The 17,980-nt window shown below is 43.3% G+C and overlaps 2 protein-coding genes and 1 long non-coding RNA gene across 3 annotated transcripts; 2 read left to right on the top strand and 1 right to left on the bottom strand.

Moving 5' to 3' along the window:
* Positions 1–832: 832 nt before the first annotated feature.
* Positions 833–8,404, top strand: LOC121571689 (potassium/sodium hyperpolarization-activated cyclic nucleotide-gated channel 1-like). Its single transcript, XM_045209019.1, has 10 exons — positions 833–1,122; positions 1,379–1,565; positions 2,282–2,386; positions 2,504–2,647; positions 2,853–3,014; positions 3,103–3,196; positions 4,966–5,093; positions 5,259–5,405; positions 7,315–7,552; positions 7,877–8,404. Exons 1-10 carry the CDS (start codon positions 938–940, stop codon positions 8,050–8,052), a joined length of 1,566 nt encoding a protein of 521 aa, XP_045064954.1. The 5' UTR covers positions 833–937; the 3' UTR covers positions 8,053–8,404.
* LOC121571690 lies at positions 8,155–12,930 on the bottom strand. The gene is made up of 4 exons (XM_041883308.2): positions 12,791–12,930; positions 11,596–11,721; positions 10,940–11,449; positions 8,155–9,268 (listed from the first exon to the last, which is right to left on the bottom strand). The coding sequence occupies exons 3-4, from the start codon at positions 11,384–11,386 to the stop codon at positions 8,555–8,557; spliced, it is 1,161 nt and encodes a 386-aa protein (XP_041739242.1). The 5' UTR covers positions 11,387–11,449; positions 11,596–11,721; positions 12,791–12,930; the 3' UTR covers positions 8,155–8,554.
* LOC121571691 lies at positions 11,837–16,250 on the top strand. The gene is made up of 4 exons (XR_006001753.1): positions 11,837–12,183; positions 15,545–15,602; positions 15,729–15,888; positions 16,021–16,250. It is a non-coding gene; the product is annotated as an uncharacterized LOC121571691 (long non-coding RNA).
* Positions 16,251–17,980: the final 1,730 nt, after the last annotated feature.

Here is a 17,980-nt window from a genome sequence, read left to right as displayed (position 1 = left end):
TTTCCAATCCCCTATATATATATATATATATATACACTACCAGTCAAGTTTGGACACACCTACTCATTCAAAGGTTTTTCTTTATTTTTACTATTTTTTACATTGTAGAATAATAGTGAAGACATCAAAACTTAACCAGCTATCTTCTGTATACCCCCCTACCTTGTCACAACACAACTGATTGGCTCAAACGCATTAAGAAGGAAATAAATTCCACAAATTAACTTTTAAGAAGGCACACCTGTTAATTGAAATGCATTCCAGGTGACTACCTCATGAAGCTGGTTGAGAGAAATATTTTTTTTCGCTTTCTTTAGGGGCCATAAGCGACATAAGCGGTCGCCTGGAGCCGGGCCTGTGTATGGCAATAAAGTTCCCTTGTGTGTAACTCTGAGATTGCCTCATTCCACTCTTACTGGAGGAGATGCTGGCGGGTAACAGATCAGCCCAAAAGGAGAGTCATTCATTTTCATATTCAATGGTCAACTGTTACAATTACTAAACTTCTCATCCTTTGCCCTCCTAGTTGTCTAGTTCAGATGACAATAGTTGTGATATTCAAAACCAGCTATTGTATTTAGTATTAATGTGTTCCAGACTCGTCTTTTGACTGGGTTTGATTCATGCTTGCATGAAGTGGAGATACTGAATAGTTAATCAGCCGGGAGAGGGGGGGGGGGAGAGAGAGAGAGAGAGAGAGAGAGAGAGAGAGAGAGAGAGAGAGAGAGAGAGAGAGAGAGAGAGAGAGAGAGAGAGAGAGAGAGTCTGGCAGCCACTCTCCTCCCACCACGCCGCCTCAATAAGCTGCGGCCACAGGAGCAGTGATGGAAAATTACCCTGTGACCGAAAACACAGAGTTAGACTCGACTCTTCAGCAGCCCAGGGAAGGATGGCCAGCGCGGTCGGCTGAACAGAGGAACTGTGTGCTCCTTCTGGGATGGAGAACTCCCAAACCCCTGTCGGCAGACGCACAGCCAGCACCTGTGGTTGGAGAGCTGTCTTTCTGCCTCAGCTGAACAGGCAGTCTCTATCTGTGTACGGTAGCGAGATAGCTGTGGAGAAGGAATGTATACGCCAGCTGCAGAGTGGAGTCTGGGTCATCCACCCATTCAGCCCCATAAGGTATTCTTCTCTCTAACTACTGTTCGTGCTGCCTTGGCATTTTGTCTGTCCTAGAACAACATAGCAAAGGTAGACCTTAGAGATGTCTTGGCATTTTGTTTGTCTGTCAAAGCACAACACAGCAAAGTTAGCAAAGACAGCAAAGACCTTAGGTATATGCCAAAGAAAACTCTAAAGGGTGTTTCTAACAGTGTTTCTAAGAACTGCGTGTCTGCATGTCTTCAATATGCAAACCCTTTGTTATTGTGTCTTGTAGGAGTTACTACATCATGTGTATGGTTGCCATCACATTCCTGAATTTGATTGGGATCCCCATGGAGATAGCTTTCTTAGATGGGTACAGTGGAGTGGGCTGGGAAGGTTTCAATGTCTTCTCAGACACTTTGTTTCTGATGGATGTGGCTCTGAATTTTCGCATGGGTATCATCTCTGAGGACAGTGAGGTAACGTAGCTTTGACTTTACTGTATTTTCAGACCAGTCCCAATCTGTGATAGTTTTATAATCACCTTCCACGAGCATGCAATCCCAATCTGCCCTATCTGTATTAGTTTCAAAACATGAAAGGGGCCAGATTAACTGAACCCCTGGCGCATGTGCTAAACCTGCAGCTGTTATTTGCAAGAGGGAATTGACCAAATTTGGAAGATAAAGATTCTTAGAAGTAAATTAATTTACAGATAACTATTTATAGATTAGGTTTGCTTTTGTAATACATTCTCTCATGAAAATAACAGGCTTAAACTTTACCTAGGAGCAAGATGCTTAGAAAATATGTAGTGAAGTGTACAGATGATGAAACATAACTAAACATGGCTGTGGATCATTGTTATTTGATAAGAAGGAAATGGGCATATAAGGGGGCTGATCAAGAACCAGTTTGTGTTTTATGCTGTTTCAGTTTCAGACCAAGCTGGTGTAAAATATGAATCTTAAAGTTTGGGCAATTGACGACCCTGTCAAGTTTATATTCATGCCCTTCTCTATTAATAGCTTATGATGTACATTCTGGATGGCATCACTGTCTCGTTTAAATTTGGCCAGAATCCCAAAACATTTAGCTTCCGTTGAATGGTTGAATTATTAATTTGTCTGAGGCATACTGCCAAGCATTAATATCAATCACCTGAACATTAACTGTCTGTTATTCAATTCCACAGGTGGCTATCCTGGATATCAAAAAGATCAGTGTGATTTACCTAAAGAGTTGGTTCATACCAGATGTGATTGCAGCATTCCCAATTGGCTACATACTATTAATTGCGGTAATGATAAATGACTCCAACTGTTCCAGCATCACGGTGTTATACAGTTGTTCCAGTCTAATGTAAGATCATGAAATTAAAATATGTATTTGTATTTGTGTATTTTTACTGTGACAGGAGTTACAATCCCACAGTGACACCTCCACCTCAGGTTCCAAAGCCAGTAGAATGGTCCGGATCCTCATGTTTGTCCGAATCATCAGCCTCGTCAGGCTCCTCAGAGTCTCCAGGCTTGTCCGCTTCTTCAATGAAGTTGAGAAGGTAAGTTTTGATATGTATGCTGCCCTCTCCCCACAAAGTCAAACCTTGTACTACAAATACATTTGGCCAAGAAGCAATACAAACATGTACAGGGGTAGCGCTTTTGATTGACATACACATACACATCTAGAATTATCTTTGCATTCCAATCAATATTTTTAGTGGCATCATGTTTAATAGTGTGCCTTTGTTTCTTTCTCCATAGGTTTCAAATGCCAACTTGGAGTATGTTCAGCTGTTCTTCCGCATACTGTCTTTGTTCATGATGATGTTCCTGCTATGCCACTGGAACGGCTGTATCCAGTACTTTGTCCCAATGCTGGAGGAGTTCCCATCTGACTGCTGGGTCAGACGAGAGAAGCTGATGGTAAGCCCCACATGTATTGAGATGTAGGAGGTCTCAGCTGCATTTAAAGGGTTAGTTCACCCTATATAAACAATGTGGCATTTTCCAGAATGCCACAGTTGGTGAGAAGTATTCCTTTGGAGTGTTTCGGGCTCTCTCGCATATGATCCAAATATCCTATGGATCCACGGAGTCACCAACAAGTAAGGACTGTTCATAATCTGGTGATATTCTGTTCGCACAATAGATTGTCTTTCATATGTAAACATACAGTGGGGAAAAAAAGTATTTAGTCAGCCACCAATTGTGCAAGTTCTCCCACTTAAAAAGATGAGAGAGGCCTGTAATTTTCATCATAGGTACACGTCAACTATGACAGACAAAATGAGAAAAAAAATCCAGAAAATCACATTGTTGGATTTTTTATGAATTTATTTGCAAATTATGGTGGAAAATAAGTATTTGGTCAATAACAAAAGTTTCTCAATACTTTGTTATATACCCTTTGTTGGCAATGACACAGGTCAAACGTTTTCTGTAAGTCTTCACAAGGTTTTCACACACTGTTGCTGGTATTTTGGCCCCTTCCTCCATGCAGATCTCCTCTAGAGCAGTGATGTTTTGGAGCTGTCGCTGGGCAACACAGACTTTCAACTCCCTCCAAAGATTTTCTATGGGGTTGAGATCTGGAGACTGGCTAGGCCACTCCAGGACCTTGATATGCTTCTTACGAAGCCACTCCTTCGTTGCCCGGGCGGTGTGTTTGGGATCATTGTCATGCTGAAAGACCCAGCCACGTTTCATCTTCAATGCCCTTGCTGATGGAAGGAGGTTTTCACTCAAAATCTCACGATACATGGCCCCATTCATTCTTTCCTTTATACGGATCAGTCGTCCTGGTCCCTTTGCAGAAAAACAGCCCCAAAGCATGATGTTTCCACCTCCATGCTTCACAGTATGTATGGTGTTCTTTGGATGCAACTCAGCATTCTTTGTCCTCCAAACACGACGAGTTTAGTTTTTACCAAAAAGTTTTATTTTGGTTTCATCTGACCATATGACATTCTCCCAATCCTCTTCTGGATCATCCAAATGCACTCTAGCAAACTTCAGACGGGCCTGGACATGTACTGGCTTAAGCAGGGGGACACGTCTGGCACTGCAGGATTTGAGTCCCTGGCGGCGTAGTGTGTTACTGATGGTAGGCTTTGTTACTTTGGTCCCAGCTCTCTGCAGGTCATTCACTAGGTCCCCCGTGTGGGTCTGGGATTTTTGCTCACCGTTCTTGTGATCATTTTGACCCCACGGGGTGAGATCTTGCGTGGAGCCCCAGATCGAGGGAGATTATCAGTGGTCTTGTATGTCTTCCATTTCCTAATAATTGCTCCCACAGTTGATTTCTTCAAACCAAGCTGCTTACCTATTGCAGATTCAGTCTTCCCAGCCTGGTGCAGGTCTACAATTTTGTTTCTGGTGTCCTTTGACAGCTCTTTGGTCTTGGCCATAGTGGAGTTTGGAGTGTGACTGTTTGAGGTTGTGGACAGGTGTCTTTTATACTGAGAACAAGTTCAAACAGGTGCCATTAATACAGGTAACGAGTGGAGGACAGAGGAGCCTCTTAAAGAAGAAGTTACAGGTCTGTGAGAGCCAGAAATCTTGCTTGTTTGTAGGTGACCAAATACTTATTTCCCACCATAATTTGCTAATAAATTCATTAAAAATCCTACAACGTGATTTTCTGGATTTTTTTTTCTCATTTTGTCTGTCATAGTTGACGTGTACCTATGATGAAAATTACAGGCCTCTCTCATCTTTTTAAGTGGGAGAACTTGCACAATTGGTGGCTGACTAAATACTTTTTCCCCACTGTATATTAGACTGATACTATTCAACTCCAAGACTGAAGTGCGTGGAGTTGAATAGCCAAGTATTACGCTCTATTTATGTGTGTACTGGGTTTTTTGCTCCCTAGATGAGGTGGAGCTGTGGGTGGTCATGACCAGTATGCTGTCTGGGGCTCTAATGTACACTGTACTGGTGGCCAACGCTACTGCCATAATAACCAACGTAGACCAAGCAGCAAAGGCCTACAAGAACAAGGTATACTAAGTGTAATGGAGATTTAATGCCTAGGCTTTAGCTCATAAAGCTAACACAGACGACTCCGGTTCAAACTCGATCACATAAGCAAGGAACTCTATTAATATATCACTTTTGATTGTAATGGCATGTCATCCAAAGGCCATAATGTCAGATAATCCACAGATGAATCATCTAGACGACTACATGACCTTCTTGAAGCTTCCTAACGACCTTCGGCTTCGTATCAACAAGTACTACGGGGCCCGCTATGGGGGGAGATGGTTTGATGAGAAGAACTTTCTCATTTCAGTCTCCTCAGCTTTGAGAGAGGTACTTCAGTCGGTCATATTCTATTCTATTTTATACAACTTCTCAGTATTCACTGTGTCTTTAGGTCCCACTTTACATTAGGTAGACCTTATATAATAGTATACAAATGTAAAAAAAATTAACTGAACAAAAATATAAACGCAACATGTAAAGTGTCGGTCCCATGTTTCGTGAGCTGAAATAAAAGATCTCAGAAATGTTCCATATGCACAAAAAACGTATTTCTCTCAAATTGTGTGCACAAATTTGTTTACATCCCTGTTAGTGAGAATTTCTCCTTTGCCAAGATAATCTATCCACAAAACAGGTGTGGCATATCAAGCAGCTGATTAAACAGCATGATCATTACACATGTGTACCTTGTGCTGGGGACAATAAAAGACCACTCAAAAAATGTGCAGTTTTGTCACACAACACAATGCCACAGATGTCTCAAGTGTTTTAGGGAGCGTGTAATTGGCCACCAGAGCTGTTCCAAGATAATTTCATGTTAATTTCTCGACCAAAAGCCGCCTCCAACGTTGTTTTAGAGAATTTGGCAGTACGGCCAACCAGCCTCACAACCACGTGTAACCACGCCAGCCCAGGACCTCCACATCGTCTGAGACCAGCCACCTGGACAGCTGATGAAACTGTGGGTTTGCACAACCGAAGAATTTCTGCACAAACTGTCAGAAACCGTCTCAGGGAAGCACATCTGCGTGCTCGTCGTCCTCACCAGGGTCTTGACCTGACTGCAGATCGGCGTCGTAAGCAACGTCAGTGGGCAAATGCTCAACTTCGATGGCCACTGACACGCTGGAGAATCCCGGTTTCAACTGTACCTGGAAAGATGTCAGACACACTGTCGTACGCGTCGATCCAGAGCATCTCAAACATGCTCAATGGTTGACATGTCTGGAGAGTATGCAGGCCATGGAAGAACTGGGACATTTTCAGCTTCCAGGAATTGTGTACAGATCCTTGCAACATAGGGCCGTGCATTATCATGCTGAAACATGAGGTGATGGCGGCAGATGAATGGCACGACAATGGGCCTCAGGATCTCGTCACGTTATCTCTGTGCATTCAAATTGCCATTGATAAAATGCAATGGTGTTCGTTGTCCATAGCTTATGCCTGCCTGGCAAGCGGTTTGCTGATGTCAACGTTGTGAACAGAGTGCCCCATGGTGGCTGTGGGGTTATGGTATGGACAGGCAGGCATAAGCTATGGACAACGAACACCATTGCATTTTATCAATGGCAATTTGAATGCACAGAGATAACGTGACGAGATCCTGAGGCCCATTGTCGTGCCATTCATCTGCCGCCATCACCTCATGTTTCAGCATGATAATGCACGGCCCTATGTTGCAAGGATCTGTACACAATTCCTGGAAGCTGAAAATGTCCCAGTTCTTCCATGGCCTGCATACTCTCCAGACATGTCAACCATTGAGCATGTTTGAGATGCTCTGGATCGACGCGTACGACAGTGTGTTCCAGTTCCCACCAATATCTAGTAACTTCGCTCAGCCATTGAAGAGGAGTGGGACAACATTCCACAGGCCACAATCACCAGCCTGATCAACTCTATGCGAAAGAGATGTATCGTGGTCACACCAGATACTGACTGGTTTTGTGATCAACGCCCCTACCTTTTTTTTTTTAAGGTAGCTGTGACCAACAGATGCATATCTGTATTCCCAGTCATGTGAAATCCATTGATTAGGGCCTAATTTATTTGCGTTTATATTTTTGTTCAGTGAAAGTATAAGTACGTAACTACATGAAGTACGTAACTACATTCTACTTACCTGTGGTTTCCTTAAGTTATTACACCTGTGTTTAATAGTGGAACCTGTCTGTCTATTTATGGAACTTTATTATGAAACAATCTGAATAAAAGCTTTGTGTGTGTTATACAGGAGATTCTGATGGTGATGTGTTCGAGCCTGCTGAACAATGTACCCATGTTCCAGAACCGAGATGTCAACTTCCTGAACACCGTCCTCCTCCAGTTTCAGCACGAGGTCTTCCAGGAGGATGATGTCATCTTCCACCAGAACGCGCCCGGAGACCGCATGTTCTTCATCGAGCACGGCCAGGTCCTGGTGGAGACGGACTCATTCCCGAAGGAGCTGGCTGACGGAGACTACTTTGGAGGTCAGGCTCACATTCGAGTAGCTCATTTCAGCATCATTCATTCACTCCTTCATTCATTTGTTCAGACTATCATTCTATTCAGGCCATCACACAAGAGATTGGGTAATCTGGAAATTCTGATTGTCAAACCTCATCCTCCATCCATTTCTTGCATAATTGAAAAAGACCCAACCCCCAACACCAGTTATTCTTATTCTCCTGTTCTACATTGTTGTGCTGATTGCATCTGGGGACTATGCAGGATATGACAAGGAACAGTGGGTATATCTGATATGCATTTTAATACATTTCTAGTGTGTTGTTCTGTGCCTTACTGGTTTACAGAGACCTGCCTCATGACCAAAGGAAAGCGTTTGGCCACGGTGCGAGCTCTGACCACGTGCCAGCTCTTCTCCCTGTCCTCAGACCACTTCCAGATGGTTCTACAGAGCTTCCCTGATATAAGGAGGGACATGGAAAAGTTTGCACAACAGGACAAGGAAGATGTGATATATCTCTAGTACAGTGTGCCCATTTATGTGACCACTTATGTATAGTGTAGCTTAGACTTGGTACTGTGTAGACTGGTCTAAAATTGTATTATACTTTATATGTATACGTGGAATTTAGCAAATCCACGTAAACATGTTTAGCTTTGCATCATACAACCCATAGTCTGGATTACTAATAGTTATACTCTAGATCTGGGTGGATCCCAAACGCCACACAATATTGTTGCTTTAACTGAGAGTGCATTTCAGGACAGGCAATGATTTAAATACTTTTTTTGTTTTTCTAATCCTTTATTGTGAAGAAATGTCAGTTACATAAGACAAGGTCAATTTGGTTAAATTTGGAAACTATGAAACAGCAGAAATAAAAAGGGAAACATAGTTTCAGTTGACTGTGAACATCTGGAGTTTTTTTTAAGTAGTGCATTCATTCTAGTGTGCCCAACCCCAGCAGATGCAGCACTGCAGCAGCTGAGCCTAAGCCCACACGACTAGCCAGCCCCCCTCTCTCTTATCCAAATACACACAAGGTGCCCGAGGCCAGCCTGTGTTTGTACTCGTACAGGTAGTAGGAGGCTTGGGGGAAGTTACACTTCATCTCCATCTTGCCCGGCACCACATGGACGGCCACCGCTGAGCCCAGACCCTCCTGCAGCTTCTTCAGCATGCGAGAGGCCAGGTAGCGTCTGGCCTTCCCCGGGTCCTCCTCGATGGCGGCGTACACCTCTGGAGGCGGGTTGGGGATCTTCCACTCCAGGTCCACGATCAGCTGGTGGATGTGGCTCTTGTCCAGCGAGGTGGGCATGTCACGGTAGCAGGCCACCACATGAGGGCATTGTGCCTCAGATGACACGGACAAGAAGTGGTTGGGCTGTAGTGTGTTCCCCAGGCCCTCCCCCCCATCCTCCTCCAAGGGCCCTAAGGCAGGGTGCACCATGACGGCCCAGCGCAGCCAGTCATAGTTCTTCTCCAGGGTCTTTAGGATGCCGGCTGCCGCCTCCTCGGGAGCTGAACGGTTTTGCATGGCCTCCTGCAGCTGCTGACGCACGTCCTCCTCCGCCTGCTGTAGGAAGTATCCCGAACAGCGCCCCCCAGTGGTCTTCATCTTCCTGTAGAGGGCACCCATGCGCTCAGACCAGGTCTTCATCAGCAGGGCCTGATCTCGTCCTGTCAGGGAGGCCTGGGTGAAGAGGCACAGCAGACCCGTGCCCAGGACAAAGTTCACCTGCAAGGGGAGGGAAGAGAGGCTGACATAATAAAACCCAAGTTCTATGCTATGACTATATGACTCATGTTCAGTAGATTCAATAATAGTAGAGTGTTGGCCCCCTTAGATAACTGGTGGTCTACTATACTGAACAGACTGCATCTTGTAGAATCAGCATTTGGAGAGGCATAGCATAGAGCTATTTACAGTGAGCTCCAAAAGTATTGGGACAGTGACACATTTCTTTGTTGTTTTAGCTCTGTACTCCAGCACTTTGAAATGATACAACGACTACGTGGTTAAAGTGCAGACTGTCAGCTTTAAATTGAGGGTATTTTCATCCATATCGGGTGAGCCGTTTAGAAATTACAGCACTTTTTGTACATAGTCCCCCCATTTCAGGGGACCAAAAATATTGGGACAAATTCACTTGTGTATTAAAGTAGTGAAAAGTTAAGTGTTTGGTCCCATATTCACAGCACGCAATGACTACATCAAGCTTGTGACTCCAAATTTGTTGGATGCATTTGCAGTTTGTTTTGATTGTGTTTCAGATTATTTTGTGCCCAACAGAAATGAATGGTGAATAATGTATTGTCACTTTTATTGTAAATACGAATACAATATGTTTCTAAACACTTCTACATGAATGTGGATGCTCCCACGATTACGGATCATTCTGAATGAATTCGTGAATAATGTTACAGACGCACACATATCAATATCAAAATTACAATATCAATTATAAAATTACTCTGTCACTTTCTCACTCATCATTATTCACAATAATGTTTATGATTGAAAAAATTTGATTAAACAGCAGGGGCTGGGACGATTCTTCAAGATCATACAGTGCCCAAAATAGCCAGTATTTAATCAGTCTCATACATTTTGCTGCAATGTTTGTGCCTGATAAGTTATCCAAGGTTAACATAACAGATGTGTTAGTATTTCCCTCAAGGTGAAATAAGGTTGACTCTCTACATACATTTTCTGCTCACTAGTAGAGGAATACATTTTTCAGTGTGGCATACCAAGTGTTGGAAAAGATAGGGGTGAACTTTGTATATGCAACTGCATTACAATTATCACTATGTATTTTGAATAAACACACACCCAGTAACTTTGACTATTTTAGGGTAAAACGTTTAGGGGTACAATCATTTGTGCCAGTCTGTTTGTGCCATCATGCCAAAAAAAATTGGCTTGACAATGACAGCAATTGTGTTGGCAAAAGCACAAACAGATCTGGAACCAGGCTACACTCTTAGAAAAAAAGGTGCTATCTAGAACCTAAAAGGGTTCTTTGGCTGTCCCCATAGGATAACCGTTTGAATAACCCTTTTTGGTTCCAGGTAGAACCCTTTTGAGTTCCATGTTGAACCCTTTACACAGAGGGTTCTACATTTACATTTACATTTACGTCATTTAGCAGACGCTCTTATCCAGAGCGACTTACAAATTACATGTAACCCAAAATAGTTCTACCTGGAAGTCAGATAAGGCATGGTGCCCAGGCAAGCAATTTTGTTCTTTGAACTCCATGGATCATTTTGTTAAACTTCAGGCACTGTGTGCAAATGATTTACACATTCATTGGTTAGAGATGTTTAGAATGTAACATGATGACCTCTGTTGCCTGTTGGGCATTGTGTGCTGATGGCTGACCACTCCCTGACCCCCACTGACCTTGACACAGAACTCCCTCATCTCCCAGCGTTTGGGCTTGCGGCTCTGGACCAGCTCTTCCAGCAGGGTGGGCTGGTCTGTCAGGACCGACACCCCCATCAGCCGGCTGTGGAGTGCCGTCAGCTGCCTCTCCAGCCGGTGCTCCTGAACGTACTGGAGAAACACCTCTGTCTCCCGTTTGGTGAACTCAGGCTGGGCCCTGACGACCGCGCCCAGCTGGTAGTAGACCACGGCCAGGTCGTCCTCCAGGCGATGGACCTCCTGGTCTGTCAGCAGGCCCGACCCTGCAGCACCCAGCTCCTGGTCTATGTAGTCCAGGTTCTTCCTGGCCAGGTCTGTTGCTTCAGCTGAGGCACTGCCACCCAGGTAGGTACAGATGCCCTCCACCAGGGTCCTCATGGTCTGCATGTAGCCCACCGGCTCCAGCACCTTGCCAAACATTGCCATGGCTACAACTAAATGGGTTTACTTACTAAATATTAAGTGTGAAATAGCAGGCTGATTCTGGTGCTGAGGAATCAAGAGAAATACATCTAATTATAGGCCAATACACCACTGTAGTCAACACAGAAGGCCAATATCCACCAACCATAATCTTCTGTAAATAATTATGCTATTCAGAATAACATTTAAACTTGCTATGATCCATTACTCACCTGTCAGAATGTTTCTTAGTCAGGTCTGTGGTGACCTTCACTGTTTCCTCAGTATTTATACTCTCCAGCATAATCAGCGATCTGATAAGGTTCCTCCACCTCCCAGCTCTATTAATCGTCCTCATGCTAAAAAAGGTAAAGGAAGTGAGTTTATTGTAAATTAATAGATGGATAGACATTTTTTTTGTCATGAATGTTACAAATGTTCATTTTGAAGTGTGTTATGAACTATTGCCTTTGAAGTTTTCTTATTGATGATTGTCAGTCCACCACACAATTCTTCAAAAATGACCTTGCTAATTTCTGTTTTTTTACGAATCTAATCGTCAAGGACGGTAGGTGGCAGCTTTGCATTTAGCTCGAGATGCTTTCTCTTCATCCGTGGGGAAAGTCCTGAATAGTAAATACTAAAACGACTTCCGGAAGTTGCGCCAAATTCCTGTGTGAACTTGTATGAATGTAAACAGCCAGCCAGTCTGCAAACTGACTCGTAGGCACGTTTTTTCGCAAAGTTGCGAAACCTAGCAGTGAACTCGGAGACCGAAACTGCCGGTCTTCAGCAGGCACACCAGAACTTCGACGAAAAGGGTATGAAACAGACTTCCACCAGAGATACAGTAGCTATATAATGACGAGATTGGTCTCCGATAAGAAGGCGGTCTACTTAACTCTGTATTCCCGAGTGGCGCAGCGGTCTAAGGCACTGCATCTCAGCGCTTGAGGCGTCACTACAGACACCCCTGGTTAGAGTCCAGGCTGAATCGTAAACGGCGGTGATTGGGAGTCCCATAGGGCGGCGCACAATTGGCCCAGCGTCGTCTGGGTTTGGCCGGTGTAGGCCGTCATTGTAAATAAGAATGTGTTCTTAACGGACATGCCAAGTTAAATAAATAATAATATTTTGACTGGAGTGGACCCTCTCACTTCGCCCCTTCTTCTATGATATAATGGCGGTCCGCAAACAAACGTTAAAGGTGCATGCCGCCGACCTACTGTGCTGGAGTGTGTGGTCAATCACGGTTTACAACATTTCTAAATCCTCCTACCTAACTCAGTACATCTGAGAAAATAAAAAAGAGCCCTACTAACTTCTAATAGACCCTCCCCCAACCCCAAAAATCCCTTCCAAACCCCCAACTCCGTCCAATCTCAATGACCCTACACTTCAATCTTTCCCTCTCTTCAACATACTTACAACAATATAACACATACTCCACTGTTTCATCGACACAAACCATTCACATGCTTGCCAACCAGATGTAATGACGAGTTCAATGTACAATGTCCTAAGCACAATCGAGCAAACACCAGCTCTTTCTTCCTAATCGGAATTTTGAATGACTGATCTTACATTTGGCCTCATCTCTAACTGGTCTACAATTTCATTCGCTTCCACACCCGAATGTGCTGGAACCCAGCAGAATCTCACTACTACACCCAGTCTCTCAATGCTCCATAATAACATTAATACCTCAAATAGTAGGTCACTCCTAGTAGATTTACCAGATGATAAACTATTCAATACAGACAGAATCTGAGAATACTATAATTCTAACAGGTTGTACAGTTGAAGTCGGAAGTTTACATACACCTTAGCCAAATACATTTAAACTCAGTTTTTTCACAATTCCTGACATTTAATCCTAGTAAAAATTCCCTGTCTTAGGTCAGTTAGGATCACCACTTTATTTTAAGAATGTAAAATGTCAGAATAATAGTAGAGTGATTTATTTCAGCTTTTATTTCTTTCATCACATTCCCAGTGGGTCAGAAGTTTAAATTGTTTAACTTGGGTCAAACGTTTCGGGTAGCCTTCCACAAGCTTCCCACAATAAGTTGGGTGAATTTTTGCCCATTCCTCCTGACAGAGCTGATGTAACTGAGTCAGGTTTGTAGGCCTCCTTGCTCGCACACGCTTTTTCAGTTCTGCCCACACATTCTCTATAGGATTGAGGTCAGGGCTTTGTGATGGCCACTCCAATACCTTGACTTTGTTGTTCTTAAGCCATTTTGCCACAACTTTGGAAGTATGCTTGGGGTCATTGTTCATTTGGAAGACCCATTTGCGACCAAGCTTTAACTTCCTGACTGATGTCTTGGTCCTCCTGAGTGGCGCAGTGGTCTAAGGCACTGCATCGCAGTGCTAGCTGTGCCACTAGAGATCCTGGTTCGAATCCAGGCTCTGTCGCAGCCGGCCGCGACCGGGAGACTCATGGGCAGCGCACAATTGGCCTAGCGTTGTCCAGGGTAGGGGAGGGAATGGCCGGCAGGGATGTAGCTCAGTTGATAGAGCATGGCGTTTGCAACGCCAGGGTTGTGGGTTCAATTCCCACGGGGGACCAGTATGAAAAAAATATATATATGTATTCACTAACTGTAAGTCGCTCTGGATAAGAGCGTCTGCTAAATGACTAAAATGTGAAATGTTGCTTCAATATATCCACATAATTTTCCTTCCTCGTGATGCCATCTATTTTGTGAAGTGCACCAGTCCCTCCTGCAGCAAAGCACCCCCACAGCATGATGCTGCCACCCCCGTGCTTCACGGTTGGGATGGTGTTCTTCGGCTTGCAAGCTCCCCCTTTTTCCTCCAAACATAACGATGGTCATTATGGCCAAACAGTTCTATTTTTGTTTCACCAGACCAGAGGACATTTCTCCAAAAAGTACGATTTTTGTCCCCATGTGCAGTTGCAAACCGTAGTCTGGCTTTTTTATGGCGGTTTTGGAGCAGTGGCTTCTTCCTTGCTGAGTGGCCTTTCAGGTTATGTCGATATAGGACTTGTTTTACTGTGGATATAGATACTTTTGTACCTGTTTACTCCAGCATCTTCACAAGGTCCTTTGCTGTTGTTCTGGGATTGATTTGCACTTTTCGCAACAAAGTACGTTCATCTCTAGGAGACAGAACACGTCTCCTTCCTGAGCGGTCTGACGGCTGCGTGGTCCCATGGTGTTTATACTTGCGTACCTTCAGGCGTTTGGAAATTGCTCCCAAGGATGAACCAGACTTGTGGAGGTCTACCATTTTTTTCTGAGGTCTTGGCTGATTTCTTTAGATTTTCCCATGATGTCAAGCAAAGAGGCACTGAGTTTGAAGGTAGGCCTTGAAATACATCCACAGGTACACCTCCAATTGACTCAAATGATGTCAATTAGCCTATCAGAAGCTTCTAAAGCCATGACATAATTGTCTGGAATCTTACAAGCTATTTAAAGGCACAGTCAACTTAGTGTATGTAAACTTCTGACCCACTGGAATTGTGATACAGTGAATTATAAGTGAAATAATCTGTCTGTAAACAATTGTTGGAAAAATTACTTGTGTCATGCGCAAAGTAGATGTCCTAACCAACTTGCCAAAACTATAGTTTGTTAACAAGAAATTTGTGGAGTGGTTGAAAAACGAGTTTTAATTACTTCAATCTAAGTGTATGTAAACTTCCGATTTCAACTGTATGTCCTCCACCCACTGGAGGGCAACTATTATCGCCAACATTTCGACTGAGTATAATGACAGTTCATATTTTTGTCTTCTACATTTCTGCACATCAAATTCAGGAAGTAAATGCCTGCTCCTGTGCACCCACTATCTGGGTCCTTGGATCCATCTGTGAAAAGTGGTAAAAAACCATAAAAACTTATACCAATGTAATTGTCAACCAGTTCCCTATATCACTGACTTCTGACCAATCTTTCCTTTTCTCTAACAAGGTTAGATCAACAACAGGATCTGGGAGTAACCATGGAGGAACATCCCTTATCACCACAGAAGAGCCAACCTCCAACTCCCTCAAACCACTCTAATCAGCAACCTTCCTCTCTGCTTCCACTCAACTGTAATTTAGGTTGACGTCGGTCCCAGGACCGAGTTTGGGGAACCCTGAGTCAGTCCACCTCTACTGTATTGTCACTGTGTTGTGTAACATTCTGTAAAATTGTGTTTCAGATCAGAGGGTGTGGTGCGAGTTCTGCATGAGCTGCACTCGGAGGTCAGGGGCCTCAAGGTAACTGTCAATGTGGCACCTGATGAGCTGCTTGCACAGTGCTGTGTAGTTAATAATAGCTATGTGATTCATTAGTATACATGTTTACAGAATGATTTACATAACTGGCTTGTTGTGCATGCCCAGGGCCAGGTGAAGGAGCAGCTGGTGCGCCAACAGGCAGAGGAGAATGAGGTGATGAGCTTCATAAAGATGTGTATGGTGCTGAAGCAGAGGACATACAAAGACTGATGAAACACTAGGAAAAATATGTCTACAAAGCACCTAAGAACACACAAACAGACAGGTAAAAGAGTATCTATTTAACACTTCACTTAGTACATCCACAATATTCAGTATTTGGTTTGGTTTACTTTATATCTAAATGTTCCCCTCCTGAACTCGGCTGGTTTATCTAGAGATCTTGTCTCTCACACAGAGCCGAACCGCCAGGAGGCAGAAGCTTCAGAGAAAGAGTCATGACACTGAGGGAGTAGAGGAGGACCAGGAGGCAGGAAAGGAGGGACACCTCCCCTCAGTGACCCCTTTGTGCTGACTGGTTCTGATGACGGGTTTGCCTTTCATCTTGCAGCTCATTTCACTGTATATAGATTTTCTATTGTGTTATTGACTGTACGTTTTGTTTATTCCATATGTAACTCTGTGTTGTTTTTAATCGCACTGCTTTGCTTTATCTTGGCCAGGTCACAGTTGTAATTTAGAACTTGTTCTCAACTGGCTTACCTGGTTAAATAAAGGTTCAATAAAAATAAATCAATAAAAAAATTCCCAGAGCAAGAAACAACCCACAGCAGTAGTTCAGCCACTTCAACCCTCCACACTGCAGCAGGGAAGCAGAACAGGTCAACTCTGATAATGCCAACACGAAAGTAGAATATGTTTATTAATAACATATCCTAAAAAGAGTTACACCGTCACCAATTCCAATAGATTTACTTACTAATTACTAGTCAAACCTCTGCTCTCTTTTTGTCATTCCTCCATGGCCCAAAGGCTTCCCTCCAGGGCTCAGTCTGGCCGTGGTGTCAGAAAGTCTTCCAAGCTACCTGAGACAGATTCCTCTGTCCAGCCTCAACCAGGCCATTCAGAAGATCAACAGTGCCACAGAAATGCATCTTGTGACTCTGTTGCGACAGGTCCTGCAGGGTATCTGATGGAGGAGGCCCCCATGTACTTCCTGTGTCTAACCAAGCTGAAGAGGCTGGAACCAGCGCCGTGTACAAAGTCCTGTCACAGACACATACCTGATCGGAATTACAATGACATTCCCTACCTTCTTAAACCTCCCAAAGGACTCAACACTACTGAGGGAGGTCCCATTTACTGACCATCCTTTGAGTAGGCCCAAAATCTTTGACAACTGTATAAATGTTTGAATCGTCTTAGTCTTTTAATTGTGTAGGTACTTTTGTTCCCAATGCATGAATAGTCAAGTTTGCAATTTTGTAGTCGTCTTCTCTCATATATACATACTACTGGTCAAAAGTTTTAGAACACCTACTCATCCAAGGGGTTCTCTTTATTTTTACTATTTTCTACATTGTAGAATAATAGGGAAGACATCAAAACTATGAAATAACACATATGGAATCATGTAACCAAAAAAGTGTTAAACAAATCAAAATATATTTTATTTGAGATTCTTCTAATCAAATGTTATTTGTCACATACACGTGTTTAGCAGATGTTATTGTAGGTGAAGCGAAATGCTTGTACTTCTAGCTCCGACAGTGCAGTAATATCTAACAATTTCACAACGTATACCCAAAACACACAAATCTAAGTAAGCAATGGAATTAAGAATATATAGATATATGGACGAGCAATGACAGAGCGGCATGGACTAAGATACAGTAGAATAGTATAGAATACAGTATATACATATGAGATGAGTAATGCAAGATATGTAAACATTATTAAAGTGACTAGTGTTCTATTTCTTAAAGTGGCCAGTGATTTCCAGTCTATGTCTATAGGCAGCAGCTTCTAATGTGCTAGTGCTGGCTATTTAACAGTCTGATGGCCTTAAGATAGATGTTTTTCAGTCTCTCAATCCCAGCTTTATGCACCTCTACTGACCTCGCCTTCTGGATGATAGCGGGGTGAACAGGCAGTGGCTCGGGTGGTTGATGTCCTTGATTATCTTTTTTGCCTTCCTGTGACATCGGGTGCTGTCCCTTTGCCTTGATGACAGCTTTGCACACTCTTGTCCTTCTCTCAATCAGCGTCATGAGGGTGGCTATTTAAGAATCTCAAATATATGTTGATTTGTTTAACACTTTTTTGGTTACTACATGATTCCATATGTCATTTTATGGTTTTGATGTCTTCACTATCATTCTACAATGTAGAAAATAGTAAAAAATAAAGAAAAACCC

Source organism: Coregonus clupeaformis, chromosome 29, assembly GCF_020615455.1.
Source record: "Coregonus clupeaformis isolate EN_2021a chromosome 29, ASM2061545v1, whole genome shotgun sequence".
NCBI classification, from domain to species: domain Eukaryota; kingdom Metazoa; phylum Chordata; class Actinopteri; order Salmoniformes; family Salmonidae; genus Coregonus; species Coregonus clupeaformis.
This window is presented reverse-complemented; position numbering and strand designations above follow the sequence as displayed.

What these genes read in the sequence shown, in the direction of transcription:
- LOC121571689 (XM_045209019.1), top strand. Translation starts at nt 938, where the DNA reads ATGGAGAACTCCCAAACCCCTGTCGGCAGACGCACAGCCAGCACCTGT. An exon ending in TCAGACGAGAGAAGCTGATG is followed by an intron (nt 3,015 to 3,102) that starts GTAAGCCCCACA and finishes GGCATTTTCCAG; the next exon opens with AATGCCACAGTTGGTGAGAA. An exon ending in ATCCACGGAGTCACCAACAA is followed by an intron (nt 3,197 to 4,965) that starts GTAAGGACTGTT and finishes TTTGCTCCCTAG; the next exon opens with ATGAGGTGGAGCTGTGGGTG.
- LOC121571690 (XM_041883308.2), bottom strand. Translation starts at nt 11,386, where the DNA reads ATGGCAATGTTTGGCAAGGTGCTGGAGCCGGTGGGCTACATGCAGACC. An exon ending in TGAGGGAGTTCTGTGTCAAG is followed by an intron (nt 9,269 to 10,939) that starts GTCAGTGGGGGT and finishes CTCCCCTTGCAG; the next exon opens with GTGAACTTTGTCCTGGGCAC.